We start from the raw sequence: 14,816 nt of genomic DNA, 5'->3' as shown, positions 1-14,816 counted from the left end.
CCCTGCATAATGCAGGAAACTCACAAACACCTCCCCCTAAATTCTCAGGATCATCATTGCTGTCAGATGGCCATTCAGCCTCTGTTGAAAAACCTCCAAGGAAGAAGAGCCCACCACCTATCGAGGAGGAAGCCTGTTCCACTGAGGAACCACTCTAACAGTCAGAAAGTTCTTTCTCGTGTTGAGCCGGAAACTCTTCTGATTTAATGTCAACCCATGGTTCTGGTCCTACCATCCGGGGCCACAGAAAACAATTCCACACCCTCCTCTATAGGACAGCCCTTCAAGGACTTGAAGATGGTGATCCTATCACCTCTCAGCCGCCTCCTCTCCAGGCTAAACATCCCCAGCTCCTTCAACCTTTATTCATAGGACTTGGTCTCCAGACCCCTCACCATCTTTGTTGCCCTCCTCTGGACCTGTTTTATGACCAGAAGATGGCAAGAAAACAATAACAAAAACCTCCAGAATCCCTAGGCAAACTGGATCCCCGTTCATGTGTGTGTGCTCTAGAGGCTCAGGTTGAGAAACAGCCTCCCTAGTCCTGGGAGATGGCTTTAAGAGCAGCCAAGGACTGAATCCGGGACCTTCTGTGTTCAAAACAGGGGCTCCCCCAGTGAGCGACGTGCCCTCCAGCGGACACTGGGCGTTGGGGCCCTCTTCATCTCTTTCGTTGCCGCTTCTTCCCAATCTGTTGGCAGCACTTTGAAGATCAAAGAAATAAAAGAGAGAGATTCTGACCTGATGGAACACGTGACAAGCAGAACGACATCCGCCTAAAAGAAGGAAGAGAAACGAAGAGGTTCCATTTAATTTCTACAGCCAGGACTGCGGGAGGAGCTATTCCATTTTCTATGAGGCCCACTGCTCTAACAAGGCACCTGTGTGGAGTCAGACTCCAGATCCATATCTGGATCTGGGGAGGGACGGTGGCTCAGGGGTAGAGCATCTGCTTGGTAAGCGGAAGGTCCCAGGTTCAATCCCCGGCATCTCCAACTAAAAAGGGTCCAGGCAAGTAGGCGTGAAAAACCTCAGCTGGAGACCCCGGAGAGCAGGGGAGGGATGGTGGCTCAGGGGTAGAGCATCTGCTTGGTAAGCAGAAGGTCCCAGGTTCAATCCCCAGCATCTCCAACTAAAAAGGGTCCAGGCATGTAGGCGTGAAAAACCTCCACTTGAGACCCTGGAGAGCAGGGGAGGGATGGTGGCTCAGGGGTAGAGCAGGGGAGGGGCGGTGGCTCAGTGGTAGAGCATCTGCTTGGTAAGCAGAAGGCCCCAGGTTCAATCTCCGGCATCTACAAGTAAAAAGGGTTCAGGTAAAGAAGCATGAAAAACCTCAGCTTGAGACCCTGGAGAGCCGCTGGCGATCTGAGTAGACAAGACTGACTTTGATGGACCGAGGGGGGTCTGATTCAGTAGAAGGCAACTTCATATCTCTTCCTGGGTTCCTACAAATCCCAAAATTCTGTCTCAAAAGAAAAATCAAGTATGTGGCCCTCAAGGTGACAGACGGAAGCATGCAAGGCTCGGAAACCAGAAGGCCCCAGTACCTTTCCTGAAATGTCATAATCTGTCAGGGAATAAACCTCCTAATCTCAAAATATCTGCCCCTCTCCCCCTTCCGTTGGCCTCAATCCTGAATTTTAGGGGGCGCCCAAACTGTCCCGGTTACTTTCTTTTTTCTTTAAATCTCTTTATTGATTTCTTAGCAGAACGGCAGCATATAAAGGATAACGCAACAATCAAATAATATAGAAATAAATATATGAGAAAGTAGGTAGATATGTATCAAGATCATCAATACACTGCAAAAGATTTTTTTAAAATTGCAAACCAAAAACACGGACACTGCAGCGAAGACTATCACCAATCTAAGGAACAAACTAAAGAGGTATCTTCTAGTGAATGGTAGGCAGCAAAGGAAAAGGAAAGGTCCCCTGTGCGAGCACCAGTCGTTTTCGACTCTGGGGTGACATTGTTTCACAAGGTTTTCACGGCAGACTTTGACGGGGTGGTTTGCCATTGCCTTCCCCAGTCCTCTCCGCTTTCCCCCCAGCAAGCTGGGGACTCATCTGACCGACCTCGGAAGGATGGAAGGCTGAGTCAACCTTGGGCCGGCTACCTGAACCAGCTTTCGCTGGGTTAGAACTCAGGTTGTGAGTAGAGAATTCAGATCGCAGTACTGCAGTACTGCGGCTTTACCACTCTGCGCCACAGGGCCGCAAAACGCAACGTTAAAAGGGAAGACCATTTCTTCATCATTTCGAATGCTAGGGAGAGTTATCCAGAGTTTGCTAACTAGCAGTAATCGTGTCTAAAATAAAATTTAAAAATTCCATACTTTTAAAAGCCATGCACACACTGAAGGGGGATTTTCATTCTAAGAACATAAGAACATAAGAGAAGCAATGTTGGATCAGGCCAATGGCCCATCCAGTCCAACACTCTGTGTCACATAAGAACATAAGAGAAGCCATGTTGGATCAGGCCAGTGGCCCATCCAGTCCAACACTCAGTGTCACATAAGAACATAAGAGAAGCCCTGTTGGATCAGGCCAGTGGCCCATCCAGTCCAACACGCTGTGTCACATAAGAACATAAGAGAAGCCCTGTTGGATCAGGCCAGTGGCCCATCCAGTCCAACACTCTGTGTCACATAAGAGAAGCCCTGTTGGATCAGGCCAGTGGCCCATCCAGTCCAACACGCTGTGTCACATAAGAACATAAGAGAAGCCCTGTTGGATCAGGCCAGTGGCCCATCCAGTCCAACACGCTGTGTCACATAAGAACAGAAGAGAAGCCCTGTTGGATCAGGCCAGTGGCCCCTCCAGTCCAACACTCTGTGTCACATAAGAACATAAGAGAAGCCATGTTGGATCAGGCCAGTGGCCCATCCAGTCCAACACGCTGTGTCACATAAGAACATAAGAGAAGCCCTGTTGGATCAGGCCAGTGGCCCATCCAGTCCAACACTCTGTGTCACATAAGAACATAAGAGAAGCCATGTAGGATCAGGCCAGTGGCCCATCCAGTCCAACATTCTGTGTCTCATAAGAACATAAGAGAAGCCCTGTTGGATGAGGCCAGTGGCCCATCCAGTCCAACACGCTGTGTCACATAAGAACATAAAAGAAGCCCTGTTGGATAAGGCCAATGGCCCATCCAGTAAAACACTCTGTGTCACATAAGAACATAAAAGAAGCCCTGTTGGATAAGGCCAATGGCCCATCCAGTAAAACACTCTGTGTCACATAAGAACATAAAAGAAGCCCTGTTGGATCAGGCCAATGGCCCATCCAGTAAAACACTCTGTGTCACATAAGAGATGCCATGTTGGATCAGGCCAATGGCCCATCCAGTCCAACACTCTGTATCACACAGTGGCCAATATGTGTGTGTATGTGTGTGTGTGTGTGTGTGTATATATATATATATATATATATATATATATATATATATAGCTAATAGCCACTGATGGACCTCTGCTCCATATTTTTATCCAATCCCCTCTTGAAGCTGGCTATGCTTGTAGCCGCCACCACCTCCTGTGGCAGTGAATTCCACATGTTAATCACCCTTTGGGTTAAGAAGGATTTCCTTTTATCCGTTTTATCTGACTGCTCCGCAATTTCATTGAATTTCTGAATTCTTCCAAGCATGAGAAATTATGGAGGGGTTTTTTTGTTGTTGTTAATTTATATTTTTAACCCCTGTAAGTAAAATCAGTGCATTTTTGAGTTTCGGAATAATGTACTGTCCCCAGAGATTTAAGAGAATCGACTCTGGTGAAAATGGAATGGTAAAACCCAGACGACTTTCTAACGCTCCGCTGTGACGATTCTTACGCCTGCTGCAATGGCCTGGGATGACAGAGCAGCCCCGCCCTCAGGATATCTGAGCACAGAGTGCCCCCTCCCCCACGTTGGGTTAGGGGACTCAAAGGCGGAGCTGCTTTAGACGGTGGTCCCTGAGTTTAAAAAGCCTGGAAAACTCTAGCCCACCTGGAGCCAAATGTGACAAGTTGGCAGTTCATGGCATCTTTCCTTTGGCATCGGACGAAACAAGCACAGAAGAGCTCCCCCACTCCACTGCCCTCGTGCTTGCCTTTCTCCCTGCTGAACTCACGAAGCCGCTTTCTACTGAATCAGACCCTCAGTCCAACAAGATCAGTGTTAGAGGCTGTCGAAGGCTTTCACGGCCGGAGTCCGTTGGTTGCTGTAGATTTTCCGGGCTCTGTTCGGTGTAGCCGTTTAAGTGCGTAGTGGAGAGCCAGTCTGGCGTAGTGGTGAAGTGTGCGGACTCTTATCTGAGAGAACTGGGCTTGATTCCTCCACTCCTCCACTTGCAGCTGCTAGCATGGCCTTGGGTCAGTCAGAGCTCTGGCAGAGGTTGTCCTTGAAAGGGCAGCTGCTGTGAGAGCCCTCTCAGCCCCACCCACCTCACAGGGTGTCTGTTGCGGGGGAGGAAGAGAGTCAGTTTGGTGTAGTGGTGAAGTGTGCAGACCCTTATCTGGGAGAACCGGGTTTGATTCCCCACTCCTCCACTTGCACCTGCTGGATTGGCCTTGGCAGAGGTTGTCCCTGAAAGGGCAGCTCCTGTCAGAGCTCTCTCAGTCCCACCCACCTCACAGGGTGTCTGTTGTGGGGGAGGAAGATAAAGGAGTTTGTGAGCCACTCTGAAACTCGTGAGATTCAGAGCGGAGGGTGGGATATAATCATAGAATCCTAGAGTGGGAAGGGACCTCCAGGGTCCTCTAGTCCAACCCCCTGCACAATGCAAGAAACTCACAAACGCCTCTCCCTAAATTCGCAGGATCCTCATTGCTGTCATTGCTAAATCCAATATCTTTCTCTTCTTGGTTTTCACGGCAGCCCTGCGCCTCTTGGGCATCAGCTTTGACCCGGAGGAGACTGACCTTGAACATCACCCCAGAGTCGGAAAGGACTGGTGCTTGCACAGGGGACTACCTTGACCTTTCAGAGCCCCGTGGCACGGAGTGGTAAAGCTGCAGTACTGCAGTCCAGGCTCTGCTCGCAACCTGAGTTCAGGTAGTCAGCTCGAGGTTCACTCAGCCTTCCGAGGTCGGTCAAATGAGGACCCAGCTTGCTGGGGGAAAAGTGTAGATATGAAGATATGAAGCTGCCTTATACTGAATCAGACCTTTGGTCCATCAAAGTCAGTATTGTCTTCTCAGATTGGCAGCGGCTCTTTCTCCAGGGTCTCAAGCGGAGGTTTTCCACGCCTATTTGCCTGGACCCTTTTTTGGAGGTGCCGGGGATTGAACCTGGGACCTTCTGCTTCCCAAGCAGATGCTCTACCACTGAGCCACTGTCCCTCCCCTGCTCTCCAAGGTCTCAAGCGGAGGTTTTTCACGCCTATTTGCCTGGACCCTTTTTTGGAGATGCCGGGGATTGAACCTGGGACCTTCTGCTTCCCAAGCAGGTGCTCTACCACTGAGCCACCATCCTTCCCCTGTAGATCAGGGGTGGCCAACGGTAGCTCTCCAGATGTTGTTTTTTGCCTACAACTCCCATCAGCCCCAGCCAGCATGGCCGATGGCTGGGGCTGATGGGAACTGTAGGCAAAAAAACATCCGGAGAGTCCCTGATATAGGAGATTGCAAGCCGCTCTGAGTCTCTGATTCAGAGAGAAGGGCGGGGTAGAAATCTGCAGCCTTCTTCTTCTGTGGCTGCGGTCTCAGCGTTGTGAGACCTGATGTTTCGCCAGCGACTGTGACTGGCAGCCTCAGAGATATAACCCATAAAACTGGAGCTCTTGACCCAGAGAGAACTCCAGTTTTCTGGGTTACACCTCTGAGGATGCCAGCCACAGTTGCTGGCGAAACGTCAGGTCTCGCAACGCCAAGACCGCAGCCCGGGAAATCTACAACAACCAAAAGATCAGTGCTGTCTGCTCAGACTGACATCTGCTCTCCAGGGTCTCAGGCTGAGGTCTTTCGTATCACCTCCTGCCAGCTCTTTGGACTGGAGATAGTGGGGACTGAACCTGGGACCTTCCGCAAGTCAAGCAGAGGCTCCTCCCCTGAGCTACAGCCCCCTCTGCTGTCCAAGCATATAGCCCACATTAACCAGGTGATGCACTTCTGAATCCTCCCCCCCACAGCTGCAAAGGATGATGTGGCTTAACTTTCAACAGCCTCAGCTTTATTGGTGTCCCCCCCCTTCCTGACTGCACAGGGTTTCCATGAAAGGACCAGCAAAAGTCACTGGCCCCAAACTTGCCAGGGACCATCTTAAGAACATAAGAGAAGCCATGTTGGATCAGGCCAGTGGCCCATCCATTCCAACACTCTGTGTCACAGAAGAACATAAGAGAAGCCCTGTTGGATCAGGCCAATGGCCCCTCCAGTCCAACACTCTGTGTCACATAAGAACATAAGAGAAGCCCTGTTGGATCAGGCCAATGGCCCCTCCAGTCCAACACTCTGTGTCACATAAGAACATAAGAGAAGCCATGTTGGATCAGGCCAATGGCCCATCCAGTCCAACACTCTGTGTCACATAAGAACAGAAGAGAAGCCCTGTTGGATCAGGCCAATGGCCCCTCCAGTCCAACACTCTGTGTCACATAAGAACATAAGAGAAGCCATGTTGGATCAGGCCAGTGGCCCATCCAGTCCAACACTTTGTGTCACATAAGAACAGAAGAGAAGCCCTGTGGGATCAGGCCAGTGGCCCATCCAGTCCAACACTCTGTGTCACATAAGAGAAGCCCTGTGGGATCAGGCCAATGGCCCATCCAGCCCAACGCTCTGTGCCAGATAAGAACATAAGAGAAGCCCTGTGGGATCAGGCCAGTGGCCCATCCAGTCCAACACTCTGTGTCACATAAGAGAAGCCCTGTGGGATCAGGCCAATGCTCCCTCCAGTCCAACACTCTGTGTCACATAAGAACAGAAGAGAAGCCATGTTGGATCAGGCCAATGGCCCATCCAGTCCAACATTCTGTGTCACACAGTGGCCAAAAAACACAGGTGCCATCAGGAGGTCCAGCAGTGGGGCCCGGACACTAAAAGCCCTCCCACTGTTGCCCCCCCCCCAAGCACCAAGAATACAGAGCATCACTGCCCCAGAAAGAGAGTTCCATAAGAACATAAGAGAAGCCTGTGGAATCAGACCAACGGCCCTTCCATTCCAGCATGCTGTGTCACACAGTGGCCAAACCCAGGTGCCATGAGGAGGTTCATCAGCAGGGCCAGAACTCCAGAAGTCCTCCCATTCTTGCCCCTCAAGCACCAAGAATACAGAGGATCACTGCCCCAGAGTGTTCCATCTCCATCTTTAGGCTAACAGCCACTGATAGACCTCTGCTTCCTATAAGAACATAACAGAAGCCATGTCGGATCAAGCCAATGGACCATCCAGTCCAACATTCTGTGTCACACAGTAGCCAAAACCCATCAGGAGGTCCACCAGTGGAGCCAGAACTTCAGAAGCCCTCCCACTGTTGCCCCCCCCACAAGCACCAAGAATACAGAGCATCACTGCCCCAGACAGAGTGTTCCATCTATACCTTGTGGCTAAGAGCCACTGATAGATCTCTGTTCCATATAAGAACAGAAGCCACGTTGCATCAGGCCAATGGCCCATCCAGTGCAACACTATCACACAGTGGTCAAACCCAAAGTGCCATCAGGAGGTCTATCAGTGGGACCATCTTACCTCCTGCAAGCTGCTGGTCCTCAGGTAGCCACTCCTCTGAAGGATGGACCAGGCGATCTCCGTATCGTTGACGTTCATCTGACAGCCATAAGTCTCCAGATACACTGGAACAAGAAAGAAGATGACATTGGATTTATATTCCACCCTCCACTCAAGAGTCTCAGAGCGGCTCACAATCTCCTTTCCCTTCCTCCCCCACAACAGACACCCGGTGAGGTAGATGAAGATATTGGATTTATATCCCGCTCTCCACTCCAAAGAGTCTCAGAGCGGCTCACAATCTCCTTTCCCTTCTCCCCCACAACAGACACCCAGTGAGGTAGATGAAGATATTGGATTTATATCCCGCTCTCCACTCCAAAGAGTCTCAGAGTGGCTCACAATCTCCTTTCCCTTCCTCCCCCACAACAGACACCCTGTGAGGTAGATGAAGATACTGGATTTATATCCCGCCCTCCATTCCAAGAGTCTCAGAGCGGCTCACAATCTCCTTTCCCTTCCTCCCCCACAACAGACACCCTGTGAGGGGGGTGGGGCTGAGAGGGCTCTCACAGCAGCTGCCCTTTCGAGGACAACCTCTGCCAGAGCTCTGGCTGACCCAAGGCCATTCCAGCAGGTGCAAGTGGAGGAGTGGGGGAATCAAACCCGGTTCTCCCAGATAAGAGTCTGCGCACTTCACCACTACATTGGGGAGGGACGGTGGCTCAGTGGCAGAGCATCTGCTTGGGAAGCAGAAGGTCCCAGGTTCAATCCCTGGCATCTCCACTAAAAAAGGGTCCAGGCAAATAGGCGTGGAAAACCTCAGCTTGAGACCGTGGAGAGCCGCTGCCAGTCTGAGTAGATAATACTGACTTTGATGGACCGAGGGTCTGATTCAGTAGAAGGCAGCTTCAGATGTTCATATGTACACCAAACAAATCCTTGGAATTGGAGCAGAGGGTCGAGCAGTCAAGTGCCCCATTCTGAGATTCGCTGACACCTGAGAATGGTAGACTAGCCCACCCTAACCAAAGACAAGAAGATTCTCTCTCTCTCTCTCTCGAGAACAGGGGTGGCCAAACTTACTTAATGTAAGAGCCACACAGAACAAATGTCAGATGTTTGAGAGCCACAAGACAGGAACGTCACTGTCTGAGAGCCACGAGGCAGGAAGGATAACAGAGGGGTGAGGGAGAGGGGGGAATGAAGCAACATTAACTTTAAATACATTCTCCAAGTCCCTGGCTGGCTTGGCTTGGATAAGTGATTTGGAGCGAGCCAGGTCTAGAACATTCTTTTAGCCCCAGGCAGGGAGACGCCACAACCTTTATTCTGTTTCTAAGCATTTCTTAAAGCAGCAATGTTAGTCCACGTTAACGACATTTTGCCCTGACAGTGTTGGGATTCATGGTCCGTGCGGCTTCCCCCACACTCAGAGGTGCTCCTTCCCACCCTTGCAAACAGCAGGTCTAGAATGAGCAGTTCCTGCTCCCAGGACTGAAAGAATCCTCAGCTCAGGACAACAGTCAGCACGGCAGCGTGGTCCAGCATTGTGTATCAAGTTCTATATGCTGTAGGCATTCTATATTCGATGTGCATTGGGCATAAATGTTACTAACCAAAACTTGAATTAGAATAGCGCACATCAAAGTAATAACCCCCACCTTTTCTTTTTTAGTGCTTTTACTAACTCCATCTGCTGGGATGTACTCTTTGAAGATAAGGAACTCCTGGAGGAATTTCCCAGGCGCGAACGGCTCTGGAACCCAGGAAGAGGCTAGCTTAAGATAGATAACAACCAGAGCGTGTGAATTTCACATGTGAATGTACAATTGTTTATAGGACCTTTGATGTGCCTTATTTAGCTAGTACCTTTGTGTTACAAGGTATCAGTTCCAATCTCGAACTGGAAGGAGTTGCATGGATTATCAATAAACCAAACTTTGTTTCAAAATCAAGGACTGGTTATTTTGAATAAGAACATAAGAGAATCCCTGTTGGATCAGGCCAATGGCCCATCCAGTCCAACACTTTGTGTCACACAGTGGCCAAAATAATTTTATATATACACACACACACACACACACACACACTGTGGCTAATAGCCACCGATGGACCTCTGCTCCATATTTTTATCTAAACCCCTCTTGAAGGTGTCCATGCTTGTGGCCGCAACCACCTCCTGTGGCAGTGAATTCCACATGTTAATCACCCTTTGGGTGAAGAAGGACTTCCTTTTATCCGTTTTAACCTGACTGCTCAGCAATTTCATCGAATGCCCACGAGTTCTTGTATTGTGAGAAAGGGAGAAAAGTACTTCTTTCTCTACTTTCTCCATCCCATGCATTATCTTGTAAACCTCTATCATGTCACCCTGCAGTCGACGTTTCTCCAAGCCAAAGAGTCCCAAGCGTTTCAACTTTTCTTCATAGGGAAAGTGTTCCAGCCCTCACAGGGTGTCTGTTGTGGGGGAGGAAGGGAAAGGAGATTGTGAGCCGCTCTGAGACTCTTCAGAGTGGAGGGCGGGATATAAATCCAATATCTTCATCTACCTGATGGATGGATGGATGGATGGATGGATGGATGGATGGATGGATGGATGGATGGAGAGATAGATGGATGGAGAGATACATGGATGGAGAGATACATGGATGGAGAGATACATGGATGGAGAGATACATGGATGGAGAGATAGATAGATAGATAGATAGATAGATAGATAGATAGATAGATAGATAGATAGATAGATAGATAGATAGATAGATAGATAGATAGATGATAGATAGATAGATGATAGATAGATGATAGATAGATAGATAGATAGATAGATAGATAGATAGATAGATAGATAGATAGATAGATAGATAGATAGATAGATAGATAGATAGATAGATAGATAGATTTATTGTCATTGTCCTCAACAAAAAGAGAGCAACGAAATGAGGTGCTCTTCCACAAACATACCAACACATCAAACACACATATTCATAAGCCATTTAAATACATCTAAAACCATTTAAACCATTAAAACCATTTAAATACATCTAAAACAGATAATCCTTCATAACCCTGCATTTAGCCTAACCACAGCACTTGGATAGAAACTGTCCTTAAATCTGTTTGTCCTAGCCTTCAACACTCTATATCGTCTACCTGACGGTAAGATCTCAAATAGCAAATGGCCCAGATGTGAAGGGTCCCTTAGGATCATTTGTCTGTTGTGGGGGAGGAGGGTAAAGGAGATTGTGAGCCGCTCTGAGACTCTGAAATTCAGAGTGGGGGGCAGGATATAAAAGGCTTGACAAGCGTGGCAAAAACAGACCTTTCCGTGGCACCTTGGCCAGCGCACTGGCCCCAAGGTAGTGATCGGCATCCTCCTCGGCGTCATCTGGCAAACGGCAGCTTTCCTGAGCAGCGGCAGCGCCTTGTAGAAAATGCTGCATGGCCGGCCCGGTGGCTAACTTGGCACGAAGAGCTTCCAGGCCTCCTCCCATCTGCTTGGCTTCCTTTGCGTGAGCCCCAGAATCCGGGCTGCAGCATGCGGAACTCCAAGTTCGCAGCGCCAGCTGCAATGTCCAGCCCGCAGGCCTGCGGTGCAGCAACCTGGTGCCACCCAGAAGGCAGTGGAAGGGCTGCATCTTCCACAGATGCGGCTCACAGCTCCTGGAACAGTCCACACGTCAGCCATGTTAGCGATGCTTCAAACACAGCACTCGTTGCGCATGAAAGCGCAGGAGTGCTTCAAAGAATACGCAACGGAGACAACACACATCAACTGGCAGGCACTCTGAGATTCACCTGCTGCCCGCTTCAGCAGCACAGAGAAGAAACTAGGTCCCACCTGCATGGCTCCCAGGGCAGCTAGAGAATCCCAGCATGGTGCAGGGCTTAGAGTGTCAGACTAAGATTTGGAAGACCCAGGTTCAAATCCCCACTCTGCCAGGGTGACCTTGGGCCAGTCATGGACTCTCGACCTAACCTACTTACAGGGTTGTCGTGAGATTAAAATGGAAGGGAGCAGAACAATGTAGGCTCTTATCGGTTCCCGCTGGGAAACAAGGGAGGATATAAATGAACTCAACATTAGGAAGAACTTCCTGACCGCTAGAGCGATTCTTCAGTGGAACAGGCTTCCTCCTTGGGAGGTGGTGGGCTCTCCTTCCTTGGAGGTTTTTACACAGGGGCTAGATGGCCATCTGACAGCAATGCGGATCCTGTGAATTTAGGGGGAGGAATTTGTGAGTTTCCTGCATTGTACAGGGGGTTGGACTAGATGACCCTGGAGTTCCCTTCCAACTCTTCTGATTCTAACAGGCTTCCTCCTCAGGAGGTGGTGAGCTCTCCTTCCTGGAAGGTGTTTCAACAGAGGCTGCATGGCCCTCTGACAGCAATGAGGATCCTGTGGATTTAGGGGGAGGTATTTGTGAGTTTCCAGCATTGTGCAGGGAGTTGGACTAGATGACCCTGGAGGTCCCTTCCAGCTCTAGGATTCTAACAGCCTTTGGCTGAGGATAAAGATGGGATAGGAAGTGATTTGGTGCTCTCAGGTTTCCCACCCCACCCCCCACTTGCCCCTCTAGAGGCTCTGGGGAGTTTAACCTCAAACATAAGATTCTTTGGCAACTTGGAACTATGTTTTCATTGGAGCTGTACTGTGCTTTGCTGTTGGCAGTTTTGTTTAATTGCATTTCCTGTGTTTTATTCCGATGTAAATAAAAGCCTAAGCAAATAAATAAGCTAAAACAAATAAAACCGCTGAAAGCGACTTCTGGAGCATCCTCCACATTTATTCACTTTGCCCAGCAGACAGAAAGTTCTTTCCCTGCCAGTTTCTTGAACTTTCATTGACTGGAGATTATGGGAATCAATGCCAGGGCTGCCTGTGCTTGGACAGTGAAGAAGATATTGGATTTATATCCTGCCCCCCACTCTGAATTTCAGAGTGGCTCACAATCTCCTTTACCTTCCTCCCCCACAACAGACACCCTATGAGGCTGGTGGGGCTGAGAGAGCTCTCACAGCAGCTGCCATTTCAAGGACAGTTCTTAGAATCTCCTATGTCTTCTCCCCCCACAACAGACACCCTGTGAGGCGGGTGGGGCTGAGAGAGCTCTGACAGAAGCTGCCCTTTCAAGGACGACCCCTGCCAGAGCTCTGGCTGACCCAAGGCCATTCCAGCACCTGCCAGTGGAGGAGTGGGGAATCAAACCCGGTTCTCCCAGATAAGAGTCCTTGCACCTAAGAAGAAGATAGCGGATTTATATCCCACCCTCCACTGAATCTTCAGTGTCTCAGAGCAGCTCATAATCACATTTCCCTTCCTCCCCCACAACAGACACCCTGTGTGGTGGGTGGGGCTAAGAGAGCTCTGACAGAAGCTGCCTGTTCAAGGACAACCTCTGCCAGAGCTATGGCTGACCCAAGGCCATTCCAGCAGGTGCAAGTGGAGGAGTGGGGAATCAAACCCCGTTCTCCCAGATAAGAGTCCTTGCACCTAAGAAGAAGATATTGGATTTATATCCCGCCCGCCACTGAATTCTCAGTGTCTCATGGCGGCTCACAATCTCCTTCCCCTTCCTCCCCCACAACAGACACCCTGTGAGGCGGGTGGGGCTGAGAGAGCTCCGACAGAAGCTGCTCTTTCCAGGACAACCTCTGCCAGAGCTGTGGCTGACCCAAGGCCGTTCCAGCTGCTGTCCCCAGAATTGGGCGTGGCAACCCTCCTCCCTCCAGCCTGGCCAGCAGTTTCCCCTCCCCTGCCCACCGGACACAAGAAGCACCCCCGGGCTCCAGCCTCGCCTAACCTCCCCTCGTTGTGCTCCGTGCATGGAGCGGGGCTGCCTTCAGGAAGCCGGAAGGGGCGAGCTGGGCGTGCAAAGGCAGCTGCTCCGTCCGGGCCCCAGCAGTGCCGCCGGCCTCCAGGAAGGGGCTGCAAAGCCACGAGCCCCGGAGCAGCCCAGGGAGGGGACCGGCGTGCAAAAGGTCCTCCCAGCGCACGGAACTCACCAGTCCGCCGGCTCCGTTCCCCCAGGGCCTCCGGGTGCAGCAGCCACAACACGCCGGCCTCGCCGGGAAACCGCTCCCCCGGCCCCTGGGTTCCGCGCTCCAAGAGTTCCGGCCTTCCCAGCCCCCTTGGCTTGCCTTCTGCAGGCTTCGGCCCTTCCGAGGGGAGGGAGGTGGGGTTGCCCAGTCCAATTCAAGAAATATCTGGGGACTTTGGGGGTGGAGCCAGGAGACTTTGGGGGTGGAGCCAGGGGGCATTGGGGGGTGGAGCCAGGAGCAAAAGTGTGACAAGCATCATTGAACTCCAAAGGGAGTTCTGGCCATCCCATTGAAAGGGACCGCACACCTTTTAAATGCCTTCCCTCCGTTGGAAATAACCGAGAGGGGCACCTTCTTCGGGGGCTCATAGAACTGAACACCCTGGTCCAATCCTTTTGAAACTTGGCGGGTGTTTTGAAGAGATGCACTGGATACTATGCTGGAAATGTGGTGCCTGTACCTCAGACATCAGCCTCCCCCAGAGCCCCAGATACCCACAGTTCAATTCTCCATTATACCAATAGGGAATAATGGAGTGCCCAGCGGACATTTCCCTCCCCCACCCCCGCTTTATGATGACCCTGAAGCGAGCGGAGGGCCTCCAAACTAGGGGATCCCCTGCCCCCACCTGGGGATTGGTGACCGTAGCTCCCGGTATGGCACTGCAGGCCCCCTTTTGCACTACGGTTGCCAAGTCCAATTCAAGAAGTATCTGGGGACTTTGGGGATGGAACCAGGAGCAAGGGTGTGACAAGCATCATTGAACGCCAAAGGGAATTCTCGCCACCTCACACTTTTTAAATGCCTTCCCTCCACTGGAAACAATGAAGGATAGGGACACCTTCTTTGGAGGCTCATAGAATTGGATCCCCTGGTCCAATCATTTTGAAACTTGGAGGTTATTTTGGGGAGAGGGGCTGATTGCTATACTGAAAATTTGGTGCCTCTATCTCAAAAAACAGCTTTCCCAGATACCCAGGGATAAATTCTCCATTATACCTATAGGAACCAGTCTTCTTAGGGAATCATGGAGTACCCAGCTGATATCCCCCCCACACACACTTTCTGATGACCCTGAAGTGGGGGAGGGGCAGGGGGGCCTCCAAACCAGGGGAT

General features: G+C 50.6%; 1 protein-coding gene across 3 annotated transcripts in view; it reads right to left on the bottom strand.

Annotated features, from left to right (window-relative positions):
• CDK5RAP1 (CDK5 regulatory subunit associated protein 1) overlaps window positions 1-13,699 on the bottom strand; it is a 117,582-nt gene extending 103,883 nt beyond the window's left edge. The window contains exons 1-4 of one of the 3 annotated variants that reach the window (XM_060230495.1): window positions 13,665-13,699; window positions 10,981-11,321; window positions 7,680-7,783; window positions 742-776 (exon numbers count right to left, since the gene is read on the bottom strand). In XM_060230495.1, coding sequence (XP_060086478.1) covers window positions 742-776; window positions 7,680-7,783; window positions 10,981-11,296 — 455 coding nt within the window. In that variant the 5' untranslated portion in view covers window positions 11,297-11,321; window positions 13,665-13,699. Of the gene's footprint in view, window positions 1-741; window positions 777-7,679; window positions 7,784-10,980; window positions 11,322-13,462; window positions 13,601-13,664 lie in introns of those variants that run through there. The other 2 variants (XM_060230484.1, XM_060230488.1) reach the window with 2 other exon arrangements.
• Window positions 13,700-14,816: the final 1,117 nt, after the last annotated feature.

Source organism: Heteronotia binoei, chromosome 2 (assembly GCF_032191835.1).
Source record: "Heteronotia binoei isolate CCM8104 ecotype False Entrance Well chromosome 2, APGP_CSIRO_Hbin_v1, whole genome shotgun sequence".
Classification (NCBI taxonomy): domain Eukaryota; kingdom Metazoa; phylum Chordata; class Lepidosauria; order Squamata; family Gekkonidae; genus Heteronotia; species Heteronotia binoei.
The sequence above is the reverse complement of the archived record's forward strand: the minus strand, read 5'-3'. Positions and strand labels throughout refer to the sequence as shown.